General features: G+C 37.4%; 1 protein-coding gene across 1 annotated transcript; it reads left to right on the forward strand.

Annotated features, from left to right (window-relative positions):
• Positions 1–1,256: 1,256 nt before the first annotated feature.
• UBE2U (ubiquitin conjugating enzyme E2 U) lies at positions 1,257–22,083 on the forward strand (the record flags this gene model as incomplete). Its single annotated transcript, XM_083357948.1, has 10 exons — positions 1,257–1,325; positions 2,386–2,467; positions 3,263–3,355; positions 3,771–3,868; positions 7,039–7,165; positions 8,248–8,317; positions 10,911–10,999; positions 14,748–14,829; positions 18,760–18,857; positions 21,947–22,083. 10 exons carry the CDS (start codon positions 1,257–1,259, stop codon positions 22,081–22,083), a joined length of 945 nt encoding a protein of 314 aa, XP_083214074.1.
• Positions 22,084–23,021: the final 938 nt, after the last annotated feature.

Here is a 23,021-nt window from a genome sequence, read left to right on the forward strand (position 1 = left end):
GTTCACTTACGAGATTGCAACATTCTGATTGCCATTTGTGACCTTTGCTACCGGCTTCTGACAAGCAAAGTAAATGAGGAAGCCAGCAGGAGGTCACAAATGGCAAATGTGAGGTCTTCACTTAACAACCTACTGATTCACTTAATGACAGCAACTGGAAGTGCCATATTTTCATAAGCAGCAAGGTCACTTGACATTGCACCTTATGACTGTACTGCTTAGTGACAGAGGTCCTAGTCCCAGTTACTGTTGGTAAGTGTAGAGAACTTATATGTATAAAATTATTATTATAAATCCCAGGAAGCTGCAGATTCCAAACTTAAAATCAGGAGGTAGCAACTATTCCAGAGTAAAAGCTGGAGGAGTGAAATGCTTAGCTGAGCTTCTAGCTTATTATTCAGAATCTTTTCAAGAAGAGCCCAGAAAGCTCAGAGTCCTCCAAATCTGAAAAAAAAATCATATATACATCTTATATAGTGATTAAAACATTAAATGCTTATTTCATCCCTTAATAAGTAGCACAAGCATCTCAAGGTTACATCTTGCTTCTCTTTAACCAATTTTCTCATGGTGGTCAGCAGCTCTTTCTGTAAATTTCCACAGACCAAATTTGCCTACTTAACTGGGAAAGCAATGTGAGAATTTTTCTCCTATAATTATCTCATGGCCAAGTGTTATTCGGATAAGATGCATTCCTTGACCGAAAAGTAAATACACCTTTGCTTCGACTGGCATCGCTGAGTACTTCCTGGGTTTCAGTTTCAATGTTTGAATGGAAGAGCTGTCACGATTGGTGTTCGACACAAGGGTGAAAGCAAAAGTGACACTGATTGGTTGAAAGGGAGAAGAAAGTTAAGACAGGGAACTGTCTCCCTTGAGGAAAAACTGGTTGCTTGGTTACGTTCTCTGTACACAAAGCCTGGCCTGCTTCATTCTATGCTTCTCCATCCTTCCTACAAAGGCTATGCTTGTAGCAGTTCAGCTGTGAAAAGCAAGGAATGGAGATATTTTTTTGCCTACTCCTTCAAATAGAAGTATAGAGAATTTTCTTTTTTGGTGAGCCTCAGGCTTGTTGGCAAGGTGTTCACTATTAGGCTCAAATCCATTTCAGTTCCACATGAAAAAGGGAAAATCCTGTAGTATTTTTTTTTCCTGCCACTTTTCCCCAATTACCTATTCATTCTGCTGGCTCCACTTGAATGCAAAATTGTTGTCTGAGTGAAACTACAAGAGAAGAATAAGAGGCTCCTGAGAACATGTTGCATTCAAGAGCTTTCTTACTTTTGGAAAGAGAGTTTGTGGAGTTCAAGCAAGCAAATATATTTGTGAGTAGAATTTATTCCTTATTTTTTCTAGCATGGGCATCAGTCTGCTGCCTGTTCCTTGCATCCAAGGTGGCTTACAATCTTACAAACAGAAAACAGGCAAATAAAATAACTCTTATCCATAACAAGTCCTCATAGAAATAGGGTTCTCCTCCCCAAAAGCCCTATGGAACAGTATCATTTTAATGTCTTCTATTTTGCTTATAAGACTCAAGACCATCAACCCTGCATTAGAATAATACGTATATTTATTTATTTATTTATTTATTTATTTTATTTTTATACCACCCTTCTCCCGAAGGACTCAGGGCGGTGTACAGGGCAATATATGTATATGTCAGAGCTTCAGGATCTGCTCTCTACTATTCTATCAGTCTTCAAAGCTGGCAAGCATTTCTTTTTCCCTTTTAAGAGCCTTTTCCCCCCAGGGATAGTTAATTGGCAATTACTCAGTTTTTAAGTCTAAAGCTAGCAGTAGGTGGGGGCAGAACCAGACATGACTAAGAGGCCATTCTCTGATACAACCTGGTTTTATATGTTGTTCTATTTCAGTTGAATTCTGTTTAAAAGTAATTTAATTCTTCGGCTATTTTGCACTACCTATCATTAGCATGGAGACTGTGCTATACTACTAACAGTCATATGATCGCAACAATATCAAAATGTATATAAATCAATGCACAATCATTTCTCTAGGACCAGAAAGAGGAAGAGAGATGATATCCATTAACCATGAATAAGTCAATCAACAAGAAGTGCAATCTTCTGACAAAATTTGTCTGGGCTTGAATGCTGGGTAGAAATAGGTCTGATTAGGAAATGGAGGATGGGAGATCTTGTGAAACAGAAAGACTGTTTAGAAAAATTGCAAGCAGAACCCATAGCAAACCTTAAGGAAACCTCAAGGCTGAAGGGTAGGCAGAAAAGTTAGAAAATTATATGACAAAAGGGCATTTGCAAACCACATTTGTATTATTGTTAGTGTCTACAGAGTTGTCATGAGTTATTTTACTTTTATCTCACTGAAGCCAAAACCATTTGTTATCTTTTCTTTCTTTAGGGCATTTCTATTATGCCTGTGGAGGACAATTGGATGGAATGGATAGCTGAAATTGGAGGGCTGAAGGATACCTTATGGGAAGGTGGCTACTTTTTCCTAGAAATGTTACAATGTACAGTGGTATTGCACTCCCTAAACAACATGGATGAAATCAGAGAGTGCAGAAAGCACTCATTGAAGTTGAAGTTACAGAATAGAATACTTAAATAATGGAAATACTGAACTATCAAATATCGAAGGTGGAAGTAGCAAGGAATAAAAATAAGAACATAAGAAGGCAACCTTGTTTTATGCCATTAGGGGCACTGAAATGTATGCACCCTCTGTTTGCATCAAAATAGATGTTTTTTGCAAGACTTCAATCTATACTGTTTACTGTTGAAGAAAAGTCTATTCATTTCCAACAAATACACATTATTTTAGGCTGTATAAATCCTTCCAGAGTCAAGGATAGACAATCTTAATTTCAAGAACCACCATTCCCTAATGCAGTGTTTCTCAATCTCAGCAACACTAAGGTAGAAGTCTGGGAGTTGAAGTCCCCACATCTTAAAGTTGTTGGGGTTGACAAACACTATTGTAATGAGAGTTGCGTTTCATGCCATTTGGTAAATGGGTGAAGCAAGTGGTGGATGAAATCAGGCAAATTATTTTTCTCTTGCGCCTCCTATTTTTTTTGATGAACCTTCCTCCTTACAAGATATGCCAAAGGTCACTTTTCTAGAAATCCAAATGGATTGTTTCCAGAGGCTTTTGAGATTCATCTGGAGGGGGGTGAGGTAAAATTAAGTCAAATAACACTTGTGAATTCATATTTACAGGCTCCCTCTACCTGGCATACAATATAATGCCTATATATTTTTATATATTATACTAGGTGCTGAACTTCAGCTGTCACTGAAATATTGTGAAGACTACAATATAATGCCCCCAACTATCACATTCACCACTATTCCTTTCCATCCCAATGGTAAGCGTGTTATTAAGGACAGTGTCTTTCATATGTAACTGATCAAAAACAATTTGCTGCTCTTCTTTGTTGTTCTCTGGGTTGTTTTCCAGAGTAATATAACAGCTACATATAACCATAGTTTATGTGGCTGTTTCTATCTATAGTTTCTATCTATATTGTTTTCATAATTTTGATTTTTATCTGCTTTGGTGTAAATGCACTATATCAAATTAATAATGAATCAATATTTTTGTAATATAAAATATTCAGAATAAATAAAAACCACATATGCTAAATGTTAAAATTTTGTAAAATCTTTCTTGTAGAGATTAAAATTTACATAACTCATTACAGTAGAATGTAACGTGCAGAATTTAGCATATTAGTAAGAAAAGCTCCAGTTTGAACATTATGTATTTGTCTTTTATCCAAGTGGATCCAAAATCTGGGAGACCTTGTGTGGATTTTCTAGATAACCTTAACAAATGGAACACTAACTTCACAATGACTAGTATTTTACTTACTATCCAGGTAAGAAAGAATAATACGAACAATTTTTTTCTTAATTTTCTTTTGTTTATGGGAGAAGTAGACTTAGTTTATTTTTGTAATACTGGGAACTTCACAGCAGCATACGCTCACACAAGGCATTTGCACTAATCCAGTAAAATTGTTATTTTTTTTCCTTAAATAGTTTCCTTTAGTTGTTTTCATAAGTTGCTTTTGAGGATATAGTGGGTTAGGACGCTGAGCTTGTCGATCAGAAGGTCGGCAGTTTGGCGGGTCGAATCCCGAGTGCCGCGTAGCAGAGTGAGCACCTGTTACTCGTCCCAGCTTCTGCCAACCTAGCAGTTCGAAAGCACATAAAAATGCAAGTAGAAAAATAGGGACCACTCCAGTGGGAAGGTAACAGCATTCCGTGCGCCTTTGGCGTCTAGTCATGCCGGCCACATGACCACGGAGACGTCCTCGGACAAGCGCTGGCTCTTTGGCTTTGAAACGGAGATGAGCACCGGCCCCTAGAGTCAGAAACGACTAGCACGCATGTGCGGGGGAACCTTTACCTTATATATATATATATATATATATATATATATATATATATATATATATATATATATATATGTATGTATGTATGTATGTATGTATGTATGTATGTATGTATGTATATGTGTATATATATATATATATATATATATATATATATACAGTCATGGCCGAAATTGTTGGCACCCCAGAAATTTTTCCAGAAAATCAAGTATTTTTCACAGAAAAGTATTGCAGGAACACATGTTTTGCTATACACAGGTTTATTCCCTTTGTGTGTATTGGAACACAACAAAAAAGGGAGGAAAAAAAGCAAATTGGACTTAATGTCAAACAAAACTCCAAAAATGGGCTGGACAAAATTATTGGCACCCTTTCAAAATTGTGGGTAAACAAGATCGTGTCAAGCATGTGATGCTCCTTTAAACTCACCTGGGGCAAGTAACAGGTGTGGGCAATATAAAAATCACACCTGAAAGCAGATAAAAAGGAGAGAAGTTCACTTAGTCTTTGCATTGTGTGTCTGCGTGTGCCACACTAAGCATGGACAACAGAAAGAGGAGAAGAGAACTGTCTGAGGACTTGAGAACCAAAATTGTGGACAAATATCAACAATCTCAAGGTTACAAGTCCATTTCCAGAGATCTAGATTTGCCTTTGTCCACAGTGCACAACATTATCAAGAAGTTTGCAACCCATGGCACTGTCGCGAATCTCCCTGGTCGTGGATGGAAGAGAAAAATTGATGAAAGGTTGCAATGCAGGATAGTCCAGATGGTGGATAAGCAGCCCCAAACAAGTTCCAAAGGAATGCAAGCTGTCCTGCAGGCTCAGGGAGCATCAGTGTCAGCGTGAACTATCCGTCGACATTTAAATGACATGAAACGCTATGGCAGGAGACCCAGGAGGACCCCACTGCTGACACAGAGACATAAAAAAGCAAGATTACAGTTTGCCAAAATGTACTTGAGTAAGCCAAAATCCTTCTGGGAAAACGTCTTGTGGACAGATGAGACCAAGATAGAGCTTTTTGGTAAAGCACATCATTCTACTATTTACCGAAAATGAAATGAGGCCTACAAAGAAAAGAACACAGTACCTACAGTGAAATATGGTGGAGGTTCAATGATGTTTTGGGGTTGTTTTGCTGCCTCTGGCACTGGGTGCCTTGAATGTGTTCAAGGCATCATGAAATCTGAGGATTACCAAAGGATTTTGGGTCGCACTGTAGAGCCCAGTGTCAGAAAGCTGGGTTTGCGTCCGAGATCTTGGGTCTTCCAGCAGGACAATGACCCCAAACATACGTCAAAAAGCACCCAGAAATGGATGGCAAGAAAGCGCTGGAGAGTTCTGAAGTGGCCAGCAATGAGTCCAGATCTGAATCCCATTGAACACCTGTGGAGAGATCTTAAAATTGCTGTTGGGAAAAGGCGCCCTTCCAATAAGAGAGACCTGGAGCAGTTTGCAAAGGAAGAGTGGTCCAAAATTCCGGGTGAGAGGTGTGAGAAGCTTATTGATGGTTATAGGAAGTGACTGATTTCAGTTATTTTTTCCAAAGGGTGTGCAACCAAATATTAAGTTAAGGGTGCCAATAATTTTGTCCGGCCCATTTTTGGAGTTTTGTTTGACATTATGTCCAATTTGCTTTTTTTCCTCCCTTTTTTGTTGTGTTCCAATACACACAAAGGGAACAAACCTGTGTATAGCAAAACATGTGTTCCTGCAATACTTTTCTGTGAGAAATACTTGATTTTCTGGAAAAATTTCTGGGGTGCCAACAATTTCGGCCATGACTGTATATATATGTATATGTATATATGAGGAACAAACAGCCACCACCACATGCTTCTCCCAGAAGAAGGAAGCTGAAGCCACCAGCCTGAGGATGACGGATGGGATTCCGTCGAAACGTTGCTCCTACACCTTCAATGCTTTTCATGTTTCCCATATATTCATAATTTGTGTCTGCTACACAGCCAAGGTTAGAGTAGAGTGGAAAGAAAAGTATCGATCTTCTGTAAGTTTTCTATCTCTATGAAAAGCAGGATTCATGCCTTCTAACTGCCATGGCTACCCCAACAAAGCCATTTATTGTAAATAGTGTTAAATTTCAGGTACTCTTCGACTTGCAAACATTCATTTAGTGACCATTGTAACTTACAACAGCACTGGAAAAAAGTGCATTATAAACAGTTATCCCACTTAACAACTGTCACAGCATCCCCATGGTCACAGGATCAAAATATGGATGCTTGGCAACTGGCATGTATTTATGACAGTTGCACTGTTCCCAGGTCATGTGATCACCCTCTGTAATCTTCCCACTGGGTTCCCCGAAGCAAAGTCAATGGGAGAAGATTCAATTAAAATAGGGATCTTCAAACTTGGCCCTTTTGTGACTTGTGGACTTCAACTCCCAGAATTCTGGGAGTTAATCCACAAGTCATAAAAGGGCCAAGTTTGAAGACCTCTGACTTAACATCTGTGGCAAAAAAAAGGGCCGTAAGTGATGCAAAACTCATGAAAGAAGTGTCTTGCTTAGCAGTGGAAATTTTGGACCCTGTTCTGATCACAAGTCGAGGACTACCTGTGGCTGGTTGAATTTGTAATCAATAAAGCTTTGCAGATTGATGTATGCATGTCTTTCCATGCAGGTTTTGTTGTCTAATCCTGTTCTGAACAATACAGTGAACCTGGAGGCAGCTCAAATGCTGAGAAACAATTATCGGCTATACAGAGAAAGAGTTGTACAGTGTGTCACAAATAGCAAGCAACTCGAAGGTAATAAATGCCTGCGCTTTAGGTTTTTAGTTGTAGATAAATTCTTTCTGCACTATGGGGAGTTTTAGAAGAAATTATTTGAATTGCATTCTTTAAAAAAACACTATTTTATATCCACTGTCATAAATTTTAATTAGTATCATTGGCAATGTAACTTGAGCTGCAAGATGAAATTCTTCTCATTGGTATCTACCACTCTGGTCCAGTAAAGGCAGTCAGTCAGAGGAGAGAGAGGGAGATGTGTACATATATACACATGCATGCAGGTAGTCCTCGACTTACACTTAGCTATTGTTCAAAGTTGTGACTACTTACAAGCCAATTCCAAAGTTCCAATGGCTGCCCCCTTCCAACACTTCTGTGACTGCATGTTGGGCGCTCAGCAACTTGCAGAATCCTGCAGTCATGTGACTGTTGTTTATGACATCTTTGCCAAAGAGTGGCATTTACTTCCAGTTTTAGGCAAAAACAGCCCACAGTGAACAATGGTTTCACTTTATGACAGTGGGGTTTGCTTTACAACTGCCACGTTCCCTTTACAACCATCATGTTTGCTTAACGATTGCCACAAAAGAGGTCATAGAATCGGCTTGGTTCGTGGGTGATCCGCTTTACAACTGTCATTACAACAATAATGGGGAAGCCCCATTACGGTCATAAGTCAAGAACCACCTGTACAGTATATGCTTTTAGGTAACCACACAGCTGAGCCAGAAATAAAAGGTCTTGGCTGCCAAAACTGTGAAATTAGATCCAGAGCTTCATGAGCATTAGAACTGCTAATAACTTATTCTGCCAGTAAGATCAAATAAAGTGTTATCTCCACATAATGAGTCTGTATAATTTAGATTATTGTAACTATATCTCCTTATAGTTACTAATCCTATTGCTGTTGTGACAACAATAGCATTTCAGCACTCACCTCATATTTAAAAGTATCCTTTTCATTACTGGTAATAAAGCCGCTGGAATCTTCTAGTTGCAATTATATGTGGCGCAACAAAGTCTTTGTTATTTTACAGTATTGGACTATAAAATATTCACAACAAACAGGCATTTTTAAAACTTCTTTTCTTGTCCAGCTATTACCAAAGATTGGGATACAACTTCAACCAAGTTTTATGAAAAATCAAAAGAACCTAGCTTGCACAGGTAATGACATACAGTTAAGCTCACAAATGTTGTAATGCTATCAATTATTATTTGAATACTTGAATAATTTATATGTGCTTTGAAAAGCAGCATTTCATGAGGAAGTAAAATTTTCTAGCAGTGTCAGTATAAAGCCATAAATACAGTGTGTCCCTGAAAATAAGACCCAGCTGGAAAATAAGCCCTAGCATGATTTTTCAGGACACTCGTAATATAAGCCCTACCCCCAAAATAAGCCCCAGTTAAGATTGTCAGCCAGATGGACACATTTAGTACCGTATTTCTCTGAAAATAAGACCTAACCTTAAAATAAACCCGAATGCATCCTTTGGAGCAAAAATTAATATAAGACCAAGTCTTATTTTCGGGGAAACATGGCATGAACAGAACAAATTAAAACCAATCTCAATACAAGATCTTCTATTGCTCCAGAAATATATCAGAGGCAATTCTGCTTGGAGAAATACTGCTTGGTGTGGCATCACCAAAAAATGGTCTGTCCGTCTTGCCTGTCTAGTATCATATGGAAAATAGACATAAAGCATTACATTTTATGAGGCCTACAAAATCTGGGCATGAACTGAAAGAAGATTTTGGACTTCAAACTGGCGCACACTGGAATCATACATGGAAATGGGCCAGGATTTAGTTTTGAGAATTGGCAAGATGTCACTTATATAACTGATCCCAAACAGTAACTTAGCAGCTGGCCTTCCTGATAATCAAAGAAGCAAAAATACATTTTAAAAAAATACATTTTAACTTGAATAAATCACATATTTATATACACATAAATATATCTAACTATGGTGAACCATTTCGCTTCTTTAAAGATTTTTTTAATTTTAGAAGAAAGAAAGTCAAACATGTTTTATCTTAAGGAGAACTACAAACATTTTAGATATCCATGTTCAATATTATCTACAAGTTCATTTGAAAAAGTAAAAGGTAGTATAATAGGAAATACATTTTAATATCAATAAGAAACTGATCATATTCAATTAACTTTCCCCAATATTATATGCTTCTTCAAAGCCATATATTATATCAGTTTTTGAGATAGACGGTTAATATCAGTGATCCAGTGAAGTATGTATTGTAATTTTCGAGAGTTATGTAATAACAAACGTGGTATCTAACTACAGGAAGGTAATCATTTCTATACCACACTGATGTATAGTATATGCCATAGGAAATGTTGCCAATAATTATCAATATCTCATCAAGTATATCAGCAGGATTTCTTATAAAATACTGTTACATAACATTTTCCAAAACTCTTCAAAAAAGGTTTAACCAAAAGAACTAGCTAATTGGGCATTCCTGACATTGTATTATATGCCAATAGCTTACAACCTCCAACACAATATGAAAACATTGAGCTTGGTTGCTCAACAGTGAGACACTGGTGCAGCGGGCACAGCAGCATCTACATTTTCTGCGTCGCAGAAGAAAAGCACGTCTTCCTGACAGTTAGAACAATTAATCAGTGGAACAACGTGCATCCAGAAGTTGTGAATGCTCCAACACTGGAAGTTTTTAAGAAGAGATTGAACAACCATTTGTCTGAAATGGTATAGTTTCCTGCCTGAGCTGGGGGTTGGACTAGAAGACCTTCAAGGTCCCTTCCAACTCTGTTATTCTACTCTATTCTATTCAGCACCATCCTAACTTTGAATGGTCAGCGAACGAGTGATTGATCAAGAGGACTACCTATATATGATAGAGCAGTGTAGAGGCTGGGAGACCAAACATCTTTAATGCTGGTGGTATTAGGAAAGTAAAAATGTGTCAATCAGTGTTGCTGTCGGTGGCCAAAGAAGGGTTCATAGCAGAACAATTTCTCACAGTTTCGAAGAAAGGCAAAGTTATAAAGTCCTTGATGAGCTGCTGCTGACATTGAACAGGACAGCAACAGCCAAAGATAGAGAAATTAATGCAAGGCTTTCAAATAAAGCAGGAATAATGTGATGATTATGCTCTAGAATTTTGTCATTTCATACAATAGCATGCTTGACATTTTCTTCTTCAGAGTCTCATTAATGTCTGTTGAAATCAGAAATAAGCACACAGAAGAGAAGGGGGGAACAATTGCAAGCATAAACACAGTTCTCTTTGACTTCTTTATCAAATAGCTGGCTCATTTAGTATGACATACCTACCGGTAATCGTACAACTCTCTTTTACAAAATACATCCAGCATGAAATAAATAATGCCTATAGATTTTAGCACCCCAAGGAGCAATAGAATACATTTTAATCTTAGGAGGGCAAAGGTTCCCAAGCCATGCTGATAAGACTCCTACCCCAAAAGACTGAATGCTATCATAAAATCAAAAGGTGCTTCAACAAAGTATTAAGGTTTTTCATATATATTACATAAACCTAGCATTTTCACAGGAAAGTATGAACTTTTTATAATCATTGTAATCTGTTGGATTTTCTTTTATTTGTACTGAAATTGGAAGCAGTTTCAACCTTTAAACCACTGTTCTTTCTTCTTGGTGAAATGTTCTGCAGAAATATGTTAGCCCCATAAGTATTTCCATACGCTAGCTACAGATAATCCTTTCTTCCAAATGTATATTTTCAGAAAGACAACAGTGGTATCATATGAAGAATATTATATAACATGGTTTAAAATTGCCACATCAAAACCTGCTGAAGATTTTAAACATCCAGGTAAGTTGATGTTTTGTTTTTTTTTAAATTAAAAAGAACAGGTCTAATTTTGCACAAAATGTAAATAAATCAAATAGATCCTTCATATGATGATTCCCTGCCCCCCAGTATGGAAGTTGCAGCCTATAGGGACTTTCAGAAAGAAAATTATTTTGGGGGGGACCTTTAATCTTGTGTGACAATGTGGTTGCTGCTAATAGAAGTATTGCTATACAGTATATATATAGGAATTTTATGATTTTTTTCTTATGGGCAAAGGCAGAATTGTGCTGTTTTAAAAAGAAGGCAGCATATTCCAGAGGTCTCAAATTCAAATCATCATGAATGTCATAATGACTAGTTCAAAACTAGGAATGAGGAATGCAACACTGAAACCTTTTCTTATGGAGATATAAAAAGCTTTAGTCAGTCAAAAAGATAAGAAAATGAAAAAAGATTCCTGGTATGCCATCACACACACATTTATTACATTTAAAAATCTTGTTGTGGAACACAGCTATTTGCGAAGGAGGACTGTGAAACAGCATTTCACTTTGGTGACTTGGTTAGCAGTATTCTCATTAAACAAAATACCAAATTTGGTTTTATTACTAAAATGGAGCAAAGCCCGTCCCATTTAAAGCTGTGCAAACCTGTTTTTCTCTTTCTTTTTCTCCCATATTGGAGCATGTGGATTTTCCTCCCTTTTGTCATTTTCTAGGTCACTTTCTCTTCACTCGGCCTGTCATAGTCCCGCCTTCCTTCCTTTGCTTAGCAGAGAAATCTTGCTTACTCACCTACTTATCATCCCACAGTGGGGTCCTTGATGCTCTCTGAGTTTGGCCGTTTTCTTGCAGACATTTCATTACCCAGCTAGGTAACATCATCAGTGCTAGAAGGGAGTGGCAATTTGCTCTCTATTTTTATGCAGGTGGCTTGCTCTGTTAGTGTTGGCGGTTCCTTGATTAGGCTGTTGTCCGCCAATTCCCACTCCTTGGTTGGCAGAGAGGTCCTTCCCTGGCTAGGCCTTATCTCCAGGTGGAGAATACCTGATACAATATCAGAAGCAGTGCTCTGCCCTGAACCTTGAGAGCAGACACTATTTTCAGATGGCACAGTATTTTCGGTGCTACAAAGCCTTGGAGGACCAACTATATAGCTCTCTCCTCCCAAGCCTCACTCTTGTTGAAAAATTCAGCAAGATGGGCTGCTCCTCTCCCTGAAGTAGTTCCCATGTCCTTCACAGGACTTTGTGTCCTAGGCTTGCTGTGCAACACCCTAGGTCTCTACAAAATGTACAACAAGCAAGTTTGAGTCTGCTCTTCTAGAGAAATCCTGGAAAAAATGGGTGCCCAGGAGAGGAAATGACAGGCAGAGAAACAGATCTAAATCACAATGGCTGAACGCTAGTTAAAGTATCAAGAGAAAGCACCGGCCCGTACCCACACTTCTGAGGAGATGAATTTGTTTGCTTTTAATAAAAAAAATAACAAAATCTTCTTGCAACTTTAAATTTTGACTTTTCCGAATCACATTCTAGAATCAGAAAGGTCAATTCCAAACCAACCTGAGATGGAACGTGCTATTTTCTGAACATTGAATCACTAGATTTGGTGCGTCCTAGGTGGTCTCTGCACAAACCTTATAATTACATTGTTTTAGATTAACTACATTTTCAGTAGCGAGTTAAAGACTTTATTATATAATGGGTATAATGGATGATGGGTACATGGAGCAAGTAGGCATTATACATTGAGAGAGCTGCTATTCTTAGTGAAATTTGCTTAATATAACTTGCCATAACATGAAGTCAGGCAGCATCTGATTTGTCATAGTTGAACTCATCATTAAGTCCCCCCCATGGCCTCTGGCTATGTGTGGTTTGAATGCACAAATAAAACTGCGTTCTTAGTCAGATTCAAAATCTTCCTTATTCCAAGCATGTGTTATATCATTCAGCTACAGCTCTTTCCCAAAGGCTTATATACAAAAGGAATTAAAACGAGCAACGCATACATTAAGTTGAATGATGACAGACTACAGTAATTCTGATTATGTGCATATAGGACTGTGAAGCAATTTGGAATTTTTTTATGAATGGATAGTAGAAGGATACGGTTTTTAACAATTTAAGTTAATGAAATACCTATTGAATATTGGCCAAGTGACAATTGTGTAGACAGTGAATGTCTTCTAACTTCTTAGTAAAGTTTGTTTCGGTTTTGATGTCTATATTGACTACAAAAAACACATTTAAATACAACTTAAGTGTGATTAAAAATATATTGTAGATCCAATATATACATAAATAAAGCTTTTCCATAAATGTGAGAATGAATTTCCATTGTACTGTAAAACTAGGCAAAAGGGTATATGGAATTATATACCATTAGTATTATTATGTGCACATCAATGTGAAATCCCAACTGCCAGCTGGCATTGGTATTCCCATCCAGTTCTTTCCAAGAACTTAGGGTGTTGTAATGTACTGACTATTAGGCACAAGCAACCAGATCCACATGTGAAACAAAGCTGCCTTTCTTATTGTGTTCTATTCTGTAAATCGGAAATCTCTCCAGACTGCTTGCTTTCCTTGAGAACAGACAGATAAGGTTCCATGGGACTTGGGTGGGGTCAGTCTATCTTGCTGCTGCATAAGGATTCAAGGCTAGTTCCCCACTGGATCCCTCCTCACTGCCTGACTTTCTGCCAGCATTCTGTTCATGTCTGTAGTGCATTAGTCTGATATTTTGTTTCCCGTACATTCAACATTTAATCTTTTTTAAACTTGGTTTTTTAACTTTTGTATTTTTGGTTTTTAATTACCCTGTAAACCGCCCTGAGTCCTCCGGGAAAGGGCGGTATATAAATGTAATAAAATAAATAAATAAATAAATAAACATGTTTGAATTTTTAAGTTGCAACAATGCTTGTTCTTCGCAGTCTATTATTGGTGGATGCGTTATCAGTGGTTCTTTCTTTCCTAAGGGACCAACTGCCTTATCTTTGCAGGTGGTGTCAGCCAGCAGATTTTTGAATCTCATATAAATAATAATAATAATAATAATAATAATAATAATAATAATAATAATAATAATAATAATAATAATAATAATAATAATAATTTTATTTGTATACCGCCCTTCTCCCGAAGGACTCAGGGCAGTGAACAGGGCAAACATATAAAAATACAAAGATACAAAAGTTAAAAGAGAATTAAACAACTGCCCGGGCTAAAACAATAGGTAAAAATATTTACAACAACAATAAAATCCCAATCCATCCCCCATCAGGCCAGGCCGGCTTGTTCAAACAAATGAGTCTTCAGATCGCGCCGGAAGGAGCGAAGGTCGGGCGCCATCCAGAGCTCAACCGGCAACCGATTCCATAAATCCGGGGCGCCCACAGAGAAGGACCTCCCCCTGGGGGCCACCAGACAGCATTCTCTGACCGGTGGAACCCTGAGGAGGCCCTCTCTGTGGGAACGCACAGGGCGGAGGGAAGTTGATGCCGGCAGCAGGTGATCCCTGAGGTACTCCGGACCCCTGCCATGTAGGGCCTTGAAAACCATTACCATGCAGTAAGATTGTTTGTGTTATGTCATATCTATGTCCTTCCTGTAGCTTACTGAAGTGAATTATAAGACTCCTTCAGGTTGGATGCCATACAGGAAGATCTAAGGAATTCAGATGCTTGTTTAGAAAGTTAGCATTTTTTTTATGGAATGTGACCATTCCAATTTGAAATTTACTTGGAATTGTCCTTCCAGTGTTTGAAGATCCGGAGTATATAGGAAACCGTTACAAGTGGATGGCAGAGAATGTGAACAGAGGCTCCTGGGATGAAAATTTGTAGGTATCTGATGAAAAATCACATGTATACAGCTATGGCAGGAAAGATGTTCAATGAGTATTTTATCCATTTTAAGTTCTTGATATTTAGTTATAGATTTATTTTCAAAGTGAAAAATCATCAGTAAAAAATCTAAACGAATGCCTTTAAACATTAGCTGCAATACCATATTCTGCTGATTCTTAAACTATTACATAACTATTTATTTATTTATTGTCAAGTGGCTCATTTGATTGCCTGTTTGATTGTCTGCTGATTGCCTGTGAGGGATTATTGTTTTTATTTTTATATATATATTGGGTTTGTTATTGTTTGCATGCTGCCCAGAGTCAGTGTGAGCCATATAAATCCCCTAAATAAATAAATAAATGTGTTAAGTAAAAGGTATGCAGATTCAAATTATTATTCTTTCACAGAACCTGCCTTTTTAATGAAAATTATGATTTTATAGTTACTGTAAGTAGAGGCATTTACTGGAGTTACAATAGAAACTCCAGAAAATATGATTAAGAATAATTTTATTCAGAGCATCAATTTGTGAAACATAAAATATTCATGTGTATTATGAACCTGAATATAAGATCCAATCCAGGCTCCCAATCAGGATTCAGAAATGGGGATTGAACTTTGATACAACTGGAAGTCACTGCAGATCTTTTAAACCAGGTGTGTACAATCCCTGCACCCTATACCTATTAGCAACCTGGCTGAACCTTTTCAAGGGTGAGGGTACATATTCTGTGTTGCAACTTTCTTTCCCTTCATAAAGCTTCCTGTTTACACACACCCCCTACATTTCTACACTGGGGATTTGTATATATTTATGGGGAGAATTTGTCCTCAGGGTCTCCCAGAAAACAAATGTATGTGGTCCTTGGGATTAGGGAAGATGGATGGAGGCCCATAGTTCTAGAAGAAGAAGGAGACAGCCTAAGAAGCAGGCATATACAGCAGATGTCACGTTCTCTGTGTGCCTAGAATCATAGCGTTACTGATCACTGAAGCTGAATAATTATAGTAAATTATCCCTCCAATATAGCCAATTTATTTTAGAGTATACTAAAAAGTTTGCAACCAGTTATTTCATACACAAGTGGCTATTTCACCCAACAATATTGCTACAAACTGCCAGACACCTTAGGAAATCTAATTTGGGCTTCCAATCAGATAAAAAAAAATGGGCAAAATTGGTTCGTTTTTCTCTTGAACAAGACTCTCTTAGTTGAAAGGGTTAATTTTTCCTTGGATACAACTTCCTCGTTTTATTTCTCTTTAACAGAAGTTCTTTGTTTCATGTATTTGATAATTGCTTCATTATGTCGTGCCACACAATATATGTGTGCCAAGAAAGCATTTCCAAAACTAGCAGTCTCTTTTATGAGGTTTTTTTTTCCATTTTTAACTTTTTTTAAAAATTAGCAAAGAACAAGAATAGGCTAGATTTCTTTGAGAAAGCTTTGAAATAATGCAACTTTTGGTACTAATTTCATTGAAGCTTGAGCAAAAAATGATTTTTTTGACAGTTAAAGGCCCACCTTTTACTGCCATCTTGTGGTTGAAAACAGACTTTTGTAAAATTATTTCGTTCCTCCCTCAAATAAGGATTCCCCAGATTGTAGTTTTTATATGCATGGACCCATCACACAGCGAAAGCAAATATTTGGCTAAGTTAAGACTTCCAACAGCAGTGCTTATTTGAACCTTTACAATAAAAATCTGTAATTCAGCCAAAGCTTGTAAACAAACTGTCACAAGTAAATAATAATCTATGTGGAGCATAAAAGATGTTAAAGAAATATTTGGGGATAGTCCATGGAGGAGGAACAATTGTGATTTTAAAAAGGGAGGGGAAATTTGGAGTGTGACATTTGGATATCTACATCCTAAATCCCCTGCTTTTAATTCAGCAGGGTTTTATCAAAATTCCAAAGCAGGTAGTGCTCTGGCAAAGTGAGACCACAATATGCCAAACCATCATTATTTTGTCTTCTTAGATTGGAAGACAACCTATCCAGCAAGGTGAGATGATATTCCCCAATCTAAAACAACAAAGCGCTAATTCAACTCCAAGGAAAATGTAGCTAAATTCTAATCAGGCTAGAACAGGGGTAGGCAATTATGGTAATTTTAAGACCAGGGCTAGCTCAGGAATTCCACCAAGCCCAGCAAAGGGGATAATTTTACAGAAGGAACTTCTCATTTTATGAAATGGATCAAGGGCACGAATCTGTTTTTGAAAAGTCCCAGTACTTCAAAAGCAAGAAGCAATATGTTTTTATATGGTCTCAATGATAAGATTATTATCTTATCTGGTGGTGCAGTAGTTGGAATGCAGTATTGCAGCCTAACTCTGCCCACAGTCTGGAGTTTGATCCTAACTGAGCTTGAGGTTCACTCAGTCTTCTATCCTTCCGAGATCGGTAAAATGAGGACAGATTGTTGGGAGCAATATGCTGACATTGTAAACTGCTCATAGAATGCTATAAAGTACTATGGAGCGGTATATAAGTGGTATATAAGTCTAAGTGCCATTACTATTGCTATTAAGTAGTCTAAGTGTTACTGCTATTAAATTTTATATTGCTATCTGTAATTACAATATGATTCTTTTGTCTCTTTTTTTCTGTGAATTCCTTTTCTCTGAGGTTTTTGCCGTATTTATTTTAATCTCTATAATATATTTAGGTTTTTACTTCATAATATCATTTTTTTTCTATTGGTTACTGTCATTATTTATATTTCACTATTAGAGTATAAAATATTTTGAAATTATCTACAAATTACAAATTGCCCTGAGGAAGGTACCTATGAAGAAAGACAACTGAATGGAAATGAGAGTTTCTGTCTGTGTGAAAAATAAAACAGGCGGTGGTGTGTGTGTGTTATTAATGGAGTGTAAATATGATGTAATCTTTCCTTTCCTTTCCCTTTCCTTTCCCGTCCCCATAATCCAGTGGTGGACAGCTATGGCAATTTTACAACCTCTGGACTTCAACTCCCAGAATTCCATGTTGGCTCAGGAATTCTGGGAGTTGGAGTCCACAGCTCTTAAAATTGCCATAGTTGCCCATCCTTGCCATAATCCTTTATACCCTAATTAAATTGTGATTATTCCTATGGGAACCGTTTCTTTGCTGAAAGCAATATATGTTGTGTTTCCCGTCCAGTTTGATTCCCTCAACTGCATGATGATAGCAACTGGCCCAAATATGCTGTATCTTGAGGGCAGTTTTTAACCAGGTTTCCTGAATCCTAATCCAGCACCTTAACTATTAAGCCACTCAAGGGATGTGTCAAATAGCTGGACTCCTTTCTAGCACTTCTTCTTAACTATTTTTTTGCCAGAAGCAAATTCTGGCAACAAATTGGGAGTTATAATAACTCAAATCAATTTTGTTTTCTACAAACAGCGTCCCAAATTATAAAAATGTCATCACTTTTTTTTATAATTTCAATAAAATTGTTAGAGACACATGATTCTTTCTAGCATGATTTCATACAAAAAGCATTTTAAAGGTTTTAATGTGTTATTTGAGAATTTATAAAGACTAACAATAAGCATAGAATCATAAACTGTAACTGGATTAAAATGGAATACAATTATTCTCACAATCCTTTCCTACCACTTTATTGTTGCAAGGTGCTAAGGCACACTCGTGTACTGTAGATCCACAATGAAAGTCTCTAAGAAAGCCGGTTATTATGATGGGTATTTTTTCTCCTAATTTTTTTAAATTAAATTTTTCTAAATGGTGTGTAAAATATGTTGCAAAACAAGTCTCCAGCTTCTTCATTTCTGCATTCTGAAATATTTTTCCCTGTATGAAAGCTATTCATAAGGTTGGCTTTATTCCTGAACGTGTAGTAAATAAGCTTATATTTCTGCTATATTCTGAAGTTATATTAATTTTCTTGTTTTTTAATTTCAGACATGACATTTTTGTCTCTGATTGCATTGAAAAGCAGAAGAAACAGCTAATGTTAGAAAACTGGACAGGCCAATGCATTATCCCAATCCCAACTTCGGGTAAGACAGGAGAACTAATTTTGGGACAAGCTTGCAATTTTTCTGTACACACCAACAGTAGTATATTATAACTGAAAATAGACCTTTTTACCCTGATAAACAAGTAAGTATATTTGAACTCATGAAACTCTTGGAAAAACCTCATTTGGAGGAGGGAAGCAGAAAGCCCACCCACCATCCTACCATTTTGTGTATCGTTTTTTGTGTGTTGTTTGTCTCCATGTATTGAAAAAATAATTTGTGATTATAAAAATGAAGAGAGATAAAAATACAGTTTGGATGATATCTTCTGTTGGTGATTCATTTCAACCCAACTACCAAGTTATAATTTTTATTTATTCAAACAATCTGTTACACTGTTCCCTTTGGGAATAAACAACAATTACAAAGAGCATAGAAAAAGGGTAAGATATACTGTAATTAGTCAAAAAAATTAAAGGCAAGACATAAGAAAAAGTAATGTAACTAAATCTATTTTAAACCAAACTCATTCAGTGTTCCTCTCCACATCTTTTTCTCCTTGCAAATCATCCTTGTATCACCAATGGCCATGCACCACATCTGTCTCTTTTTGAGGTTCTCAGTAGCTTTACCCAAACACAAATTCTTAATCTTGTCCTTCCTTCTAAATAATTCACTCATCCTCCATAAATTTATTTCATGATTTGATCCTAATTCACTCTCTACCTGATCAAATCCCCTCAACATATTTATTTTAATATTACATTTTTAATGTTATGTAAACATTGATGGGATCCTAAGCCAATATGTTAACTATGCAGTTCATGGTTTTACTTTGATCCTTCTAACTATAATAAACCAGGAAGAACAAGAGCAGCATGCTATTTACCCTTTTTTATACCATACATAATACCTATAAAAGTTTATATAGATGTAATTTAATAATGCATTTTTTTTATCCAGTGAGCTCAGGGCAACCAACAGCATCAGTTAAAACAATGCTGTAATCATTGAAAAACATAGCTTTGCAATGATAGATGTTAAAGCGGCACCTATACTGATGTTCTGTACCAGCCTGCTACCGGCCCTGCAGCAAAAGCAGGGACAACCCCTTTACAAATGGCAAGAGGCTGGAATAAAGCCTGCCAAATTTATTAACATAAGACAAGACACCAACCATGAAACAGGAGCTATGAAACAGGAACTATCCAAGTGGTTGCCTTCAGCAAACCAGCCCTCCCACACATTCCCTTTAAATACAGTTCAGGGCGTGGCCTCTCTCTGCCTCCTTCCGAGCTGCCCCATTGCCTTCCTCTGTTTACTCCTGATTGACTGCCTCCTGCGTCGGGCGTCCTTGAACAGGGCCAGCTGTGGGTCATCTTCATCCACACTGTCAGGCTCACACAGCTGGGTCTCCGTCGTGACCAAGTGGGAGGGGCCCGGCTGAGGGCTCTGCGGAGCCTCAAGGCCATCATCAGCAAGCTCTTCAACACCCCCTCCTCCTCCTCTGAGTTGTCCGACCCAACTGCCGAACCCACAGGCTGACCCTGAATCACAACAAATGAAGATAAAATGATAATATCTTATCTGTGGAAGGTAAATTCATTTGGGAAAGAAAGTCACCATTTATTATTTGATGGTTCCTCTTTGTACAGGATCCCAGCGCCTGGAAATACCCTGGCTCTGAACCCATGTAGCAGAATTTCTGGAATAGTGGAACTCCAGGAAAAAGTTTAAAAAGACCGATTCAGGGGGAAATAACTTTCAGAAATCATGCTGTGAAACTATTAGCCATTTTGAGCCGAGCGGGAAAAGAAATGGGAAGCTCTTTGGTCCATGTTTACTCAGTTTATTTATTTATTTGTTAAATTTACTTGCCACCTATCTTACTGTAGTGCTACTCCAGATGGTTTATAATTATAAGAAGGAAGAAAAATTATAGGCATGTAAATGGAAGTAAAATAATAGAACAATAAAATAAACAGTGATAAAGGAACACAGTGAGATTAGATACATCAACATGATAACCAAAAAGATGAATGGGTGGAGAGCAGAGAGCGGGGGGGGGGGGGAGGGGGAATCTAACATCAATCTAGCAGCACCTTCAGGGTAGAACTCCCCCATTTGGGCCTGAGGCCAATCAAGGCTCTTGCAGAAGGATAGGAGTGAGGGGTTAGTAGCCATTTGCAATTTGTTAGGCCGAATGTCATTTCCATGAACTTCGGTGGTTGTGCTGGGATGGGTCAACATGTCAACATGAGCGCAACCATCAAATGACATAATTACCATTCTGAATTTTTTCAGCCTTCCACACCCACAAATGTTACTGGTGGTTTTTGGGTACTAAACACAGGTAGGACGTATTGCAGAAATACAGGTGCTATAGGTTATCTTAGCCATGTGTGCAACTGAATATCAATGTAAATCGTAAATTAGTAATTTCTTTTACTAATGATTTTATGGCTGCAACTAAGTATGCAGTAATAATTAATAAGCAGTAATAAGTAACCTTTGTGAAGTCATTAGAACTGTCCCTGATTACTTTTATTACTGCCCTAAGAATATACAATCATGCATCAAAAATACAGTAATTTGTCAGTCTGCGGGAATCTGTTTTTTTATTTATTTAATCAGGGCACTGAAGGCTGCAGAACGTGTAGGACTGATCATTAGAACAGAAAATGCGGCCACAGTTTTAATCCCTCTTTGGAGAGAACGTTGGGATTTGGGTATAGTTTTGCTTTATTTTATTTATTCCAAATAGCAGTGTTATGCCTACCAGTGTACTTATTTGGTGAAATATTTTAGTTAAAAAGCAATGTATTATGTCATCAAAACGTACTTCATAATCAGATTTCTGTGTGATCATGGGGTCTTGGAAATTTTTAGAAGTAGGGTGGGGGAACACATATTAGTTTTCTAATAACTATATCATTTGGCTATAAATGCTAACAAACAAACTTACTTCTCTACAGGACAAATCTTGCACTTGCTACAAAATGGCCTCTCTCCCACTCACATCTGCATTCACAGGCACACAATTTAATGTGTTGTGTGTCCCTATGGTTGTGCAGTTGCTATAGTTCATGTAGTCACGTTTTTCATTTTGTCTTACTTCTACTATCTAGGAGCATCTAGATCTTTAAAAACGCCTTCCGTGGAATCCAAGAGGATGGACAAAAGCAAAAATGAAGAACAATGGGAGGACGAAGTCGAAGGTCTTGTTATGTGGTCTACAAAACTTGACCAAGCAAAATTAGATTAAACAACAGTCTTTACTTCTATTGCTCTTTTAAAAAAGTACTTGTTTGTTGATATTCAGACATTGGCTGGGGAAAACCCCATGCAGTTCAGATAGAAACTGACTATTACCATGTTTGCATTGCAAAATGCCTTTGACGGCCTGAATTACAGCTCCCCGAATACCCTGTTTATATAAAAGAAGTCCAAATGCAAGCAAGCCCTTGGACATTTATTCTACCGTTAAACCTGAGATGATTTTATCAAACGGGCAGAAATTCATTTACGTTTTGCACAAGCTAATGTTATTCATGGCAGGGTAGATAGTGTAAACTGCTTTCCAAAGTATGAAGTAACTGTAGAGTTACATCGTTTGCTGACAAAACAATTCTGACGATACAGTAGGGCAAATCAAACAGAAGGGTTTTTTGAAAGTCACAAAAGCTTCGAAAGAAAGATACTACATTCTCAGCCAGGCTTCCAGGAGTCTCTCATCATTATTATGGGAGGGAATTCCAGAAGTGCAAAGTACAAAAGAATGGATAACTGAGAAAACAAGATATGTTGGCTTCATGTGCAAAAGTCACATCGCATCACAACTTTTCCTTTTTAGTTAATGAAATGCATTATCACTGATGCAAATTGGCAAGAATGTCATTTCTGCACCAATATTCCAGGGAAACTGGCTATTCCACATCAGCGTTAATCAGCATCCAGCTCTATGAGCAGTAAGTTTGAGTTCTTTTTTAATTCTTGTCTCCTTTTCTCTGCCTTCTGTGGGAAGCTTCTTTCTTCCAGCCCATTTTGTGCAAAACCAAATATGAATGGGCTTTGATCTAATCCAGATCGCTGGAAACAACTGTACCATAATTATATAATTTCAAAGTGACTGTGTGTATCTTCCTGCTCTTTGAACTACTTGGACAGTGCCACTGAATGGGGCAAGGCAATAGTTAAACATTT

The sequence above is a fragment of the Vipera ursinii genome, assembly GCF_947247035.1.
Source record: "Vipera ursinii genome assembly, chromosome: 3".
NCBI classification, from domain to species: domain Eukaryota; kingdom Metazoa; phylum Chordata; class Lepidosauria; order Squamata; family Viperidae; genus Vipera; species Vipera ursinii.